Consider the following 4,119-nt stretch of genomic DNA (forward strand, 5'->3'; position numbering starts at 1 on the left):
CCCGCCCCGCCCCTTCCTCCTTCCGCCGGAAGCGGAGAGAGGGGGGCGGACGGCAAGATGGCGGCGGCCTGGGCTCCCGCGGGAGGGGGCGGCGAGGGTGCGCCGTAGCGAAGCGCGGTGCTACGCCTGCCGCGATGCCCAAGTACTACGAGGAGAAGGAGGAGGACGGGCGGGCGTGTGGGGGAGTCAGGGAGGATCTGCGGCAGTGCCTGCTGGAGAGCCCCTGCGTCCTGGAGGTGAGCGCGGCGCCCCCACCCCGCAATGTAACTTAGGAAGAAAACATAAGTTATTGTACCGTCGCAAGGTTCTGGCTAAATCTTCTCTGAGGTGTTTTGATGGTTTTTTTGTGCTGCAGAAATTCATTAAATTTTTTTAATACCCCGCTTTTCGTCCGACAGGAAAACAAAACCCCTAGACAATGCTTGAAAGAGGGATGCTGCAGAAGTTTGCAAATTACTTTTTTTGCATGCAAAAGATCGATGGTAAGTGTTTGTGTTGTGCTTTCTTGGGCTAGTGGCCTGGTTGCTTTCTCTCCCTTTCCCTGTTTTCTGCAGGAAAACACACTTAAATTCAGTGAAGCTGATATCATTAAGTAGAATAATTCTTTTTTTTTTTCCAATTCCCTTTAAAATATGAATGTTGTACACCATTTTCATTAATCAAAATAAAGTTTTATAGATTATGACTGATTTAAAAGATGCATATTTAAATTGAAGTAGGCTTAGAATGTGACAGGTAAGACAAATGAATTAGATATTTTTACTATTTTGAATAGAGCTTTGGTTTAAACACAGTAATATCAATAGACAAGGTAATTGTAAGGTATGGGCTTCAGAGGCTAATTTTTGTCTGTGAGGTCATTGGTAGAAACACATACAGAGGGTATTTAAGTTAAAAGGATGTCTTACTGAGACTGTCACTGTCAAAGCAGGCCGTTGGATTTGAAGATATGCAATCATTAATTTATTTGTGTTATTTAAATTTATGCTGAAAACCAGTCTATTTTTCTAGGGAGTTAGTTATCAAGTATGGTATTGAGAAGCTTATTATAAAAATATAATTGTATATAGTTTCCCCATTTTTGATTGGAGTTCCTTGTGTGGAAATGTCTTGCTTGTACTGCCATAATATTAAAAATAGTTAAGATGTGGCAAAAATCATTAGGATTTTTGCTTTTTTTTTTTTGTCAGAGAATATACTCTCTTGTTGGAGGAGTAAACTTTAGTACAGTGTATGTACTTAAATAGGAGCAAGGTTTAAAGTGGAAGCTGCTTGGTGACTGGACAAGCTGTACCATCTAATCCTGTGTTTTAGCTCTTTAATTTTATCACAGTTCTGAATTCCAAGAGTTAGTTAATGGAGATAAAAGATACCTCTTCTTCACTGAAGTGCAATCAGTAACTGCAATCTAAATTCAGAACTGTTCCAAGATCAAATTAAATTTTCTACTGCACTGGGAAAGAACTTGCAATTTACTTTAAGTGCTGYACAGTAGCTTTATTTTAGTTTTACTTGCATTTTTTGCCTTCCATTAAATCCCCCCCCCTTTTTTTTTAACTTCCCAGAATAAACTCAGTTTTTACAAGTTGACTATTATGTCATTTTTTTACTGATGTTTTCAGACACTCTTATTTATTCCTGTCCACACAGAGAGTTGCAATGACTCCCCCTTCAACCCAATCTGAATTTTCATCCTTCAGTTTATTGGTTAAGTTCGGAAAAACAGATCTAAGCAGATTTACACTGCATATTTTCCATATTTTCCCTGCCAGCCCATTATGCTGTTCGGTCATCTGTGTTATTACCCTTTTATTTATTTCAGAATGTTACCTGTGTGTGAAATTTAAGGTAATAGAATGTGTGTTTCACTGGAAAAATTCTATGACCTGTTGGCTACATCACCAATTTTCTTTATAGTGACTTCTATTCTGTGCTTTTCTCTGTTTTTGTAAAGTGCCAAAATAGCACAAACTCTCTGAAGTATTTCTTTTGCAAAGTGTAGTATGCTATTAATATATTGACTTCAATCTTCAGTTGGATACCAGAGCAAGATTCAGAGGAAGGAAGGGATACTGAAGTACTCGTGAAGAGAACCAGCCGTGGGAAATCGGAGTTTGTCAGCATTTTAAGCAAAACAGAGACTAAAGTAAGAAGATGCATCTGCTGCATCCCTGCATGCAGTGTTTTTATGGAAGGTATCTACTTCTGAGGATTCTGATAGATTGAGCTGGATGTGCATTTTAAATGTTAAAAAGAAAGCAGATGCAACACTGCGAGTTCTGGCCAAAATAGGTACCTTTCATGCACTTGTAATAAAATACATAAAATCCAAAATAAGCCGCAGCAGTTATCTTTGTGTTTTGAAGTGAAGCTGTCTTTTGTAGTTATGTTATTTCTGATAATGTTTTGCTATTGCAAATAATGCAAAATTATGGAAGTTGTGAGTTCACTCAACTAGTATCTCATAGGATACCTCAGGACAGAGCTGTTGTTTCCAGACATGATGGGCTGACCAAGGCTGTGAAATATATGTGCTAGCTGCTTCCTTCCCAATAGGTCTATTAGTCAATAAACCTGCACTAATAGATAAGAGTGGTGATGTTTATGCAGTCCCACATACGCAAGGATGGCATTTCTTTCATCTTGCTGCAAATTTCTTTTAATATGAGGATTGATGCACATGTTTATTTTTGCAGTCTAGTCTCACTGAACAGCTAGATTAAAATTTGGTTTCTCTAAAGAAAAAGGTGTCTGATGTATAGTAATCTGTCTCTTCATTGTATCAACACAGGTACAGGAGAACTATAGCATTATTCTGTTCAATAGTTTGAGAGCTGTATGCCAGGATTGCCTGTATGCTAATTATATTTCTTTGGATGGGGAGGGGAGGAGGGGTCCCTCACATGCAAACAGTTAAGGAGACCATGGTTGCTTTTGCTGTATTCTAGAAGTATCTGTAAGAGTATTTAAGTTCCTCTGAGATGACTCTGGACCATCTTTTTGCCTTATTTTCCAAGGAAGTATGTAAATACTAATCCAAACACATGCACAGACTAGGGATGATCGTTTAGACTCTGTTGTGTTTATTGGAAATTGAATTCCACAAATTTACTTTGTAACTTGTGAGCATTTTTCTTATTTTTACTTTGTCACTCCTCTGTGAATTCTTTGGTTTGTATATGTGGGTGTAAAATGTTCAAATTGCCGTTCATATTCATTAGATTATAACTTACATCTATTATATACTTTTAAAAATGTGCTCTTCCTTTAGATTTTTTTTTTTTACTTAAATTTGCCTACATTATAAAACAGCTGCATTGAAAAAGCAAACAAATGAATGGAGGAAGACATTGTGTTGCTTTCCTTTGATCAAGGATGACTCTGGCAGATCTGTCTGCAATATGACAGTGTTCTTTGAGACGCAGATAGCTATATCAGTTAGTCTCTCTTGGCCCACCTTGGTAAGAAACCAAGATGTACATTGATAACTAACATTAAATACAACATAAAGTGTATCTGTAGCCAAAACTTAGTGATTTTATTTAAGAACTTGCTTCAGAAGAACACTCCTTTTTCCTTTGTGAGCGTCCCTGCCTTGTTCCATGCCTTTTGGCGGGGGGGGGGAGGTAATGCAACTCCTGTATGTGAAAACTCAAATAATTTCAGACAAGCTGATCAGAAACAAGTTTAGGAAATAATGAGAGGAGAGAGATTCATAGTAACTTCTTTTTTTGCTAAAATCTATATCAAAGTAGCTTGTTTACACTTAGTCTAGGCAGATGCATACAACACTTAGAGTATATGTGAAACCAATGACTTCAGTGAAAGAGTGCAAGTTGATTGTGTGATTCTGTCTCTCTCAAGCAGCTGTTCTGTGATAAGCCCAAGTATGATTATATTCCTTTTTGTATGTATAATTAATACATTCATTTTAAACTCAAAGATGGGCATTGGAATTTGCATAATTTTTTTGCAGTGATAAATCAACACTGATTTCACATTTTTAATGTTTTGTTGATCATGCAGAAACTAGTTTTGTCCAAGTGCTGTCAACATACTAAGTTTTCCATGATCTAGTTACCTTATTATCTGTTTATATAAACTTAACTGATAAACTGA

General features: G+C 37.3%; 1 protein-coding gene across 1 annotated transcript; it reads left to right on the top strand.

The window, feature by feature from the left end:
* Positions 1-19: 19 nt before the first annotated feature.
* LOC112966217 (cytochrome c oxidase assembly factor 5) lies at positions 20-4,119 on the top strand. The gene is made up of 3 exons (XM_026066101.1): positions 20-236; positions 399-482; positions 2,035-4,119. Exons 1-3 carry the CDS (start codon positions 135-137, stop codon positions 2,074-2,076), a joined length of 228 nt encoding a protein of 75 aa, XP_025921886.1. The 5' UTR covers positions 20-134; the 3' UTR covers positions 2,077-4,119.

This window comes from Apteryx rowi, unplaced genomic scaffold (genome assembly GCF_003343035.1).
Source record: "Apteryx rowi isolate R43461 unplaced genomic scaffold, aptRow1 scaffold_103, whole genome shotgun sequence".
NCBI lineage: Eukaryota > Metazoa > Chordata > Aves > Apterygiformes > Apterygidae > Apteryx > Apteryx rowi.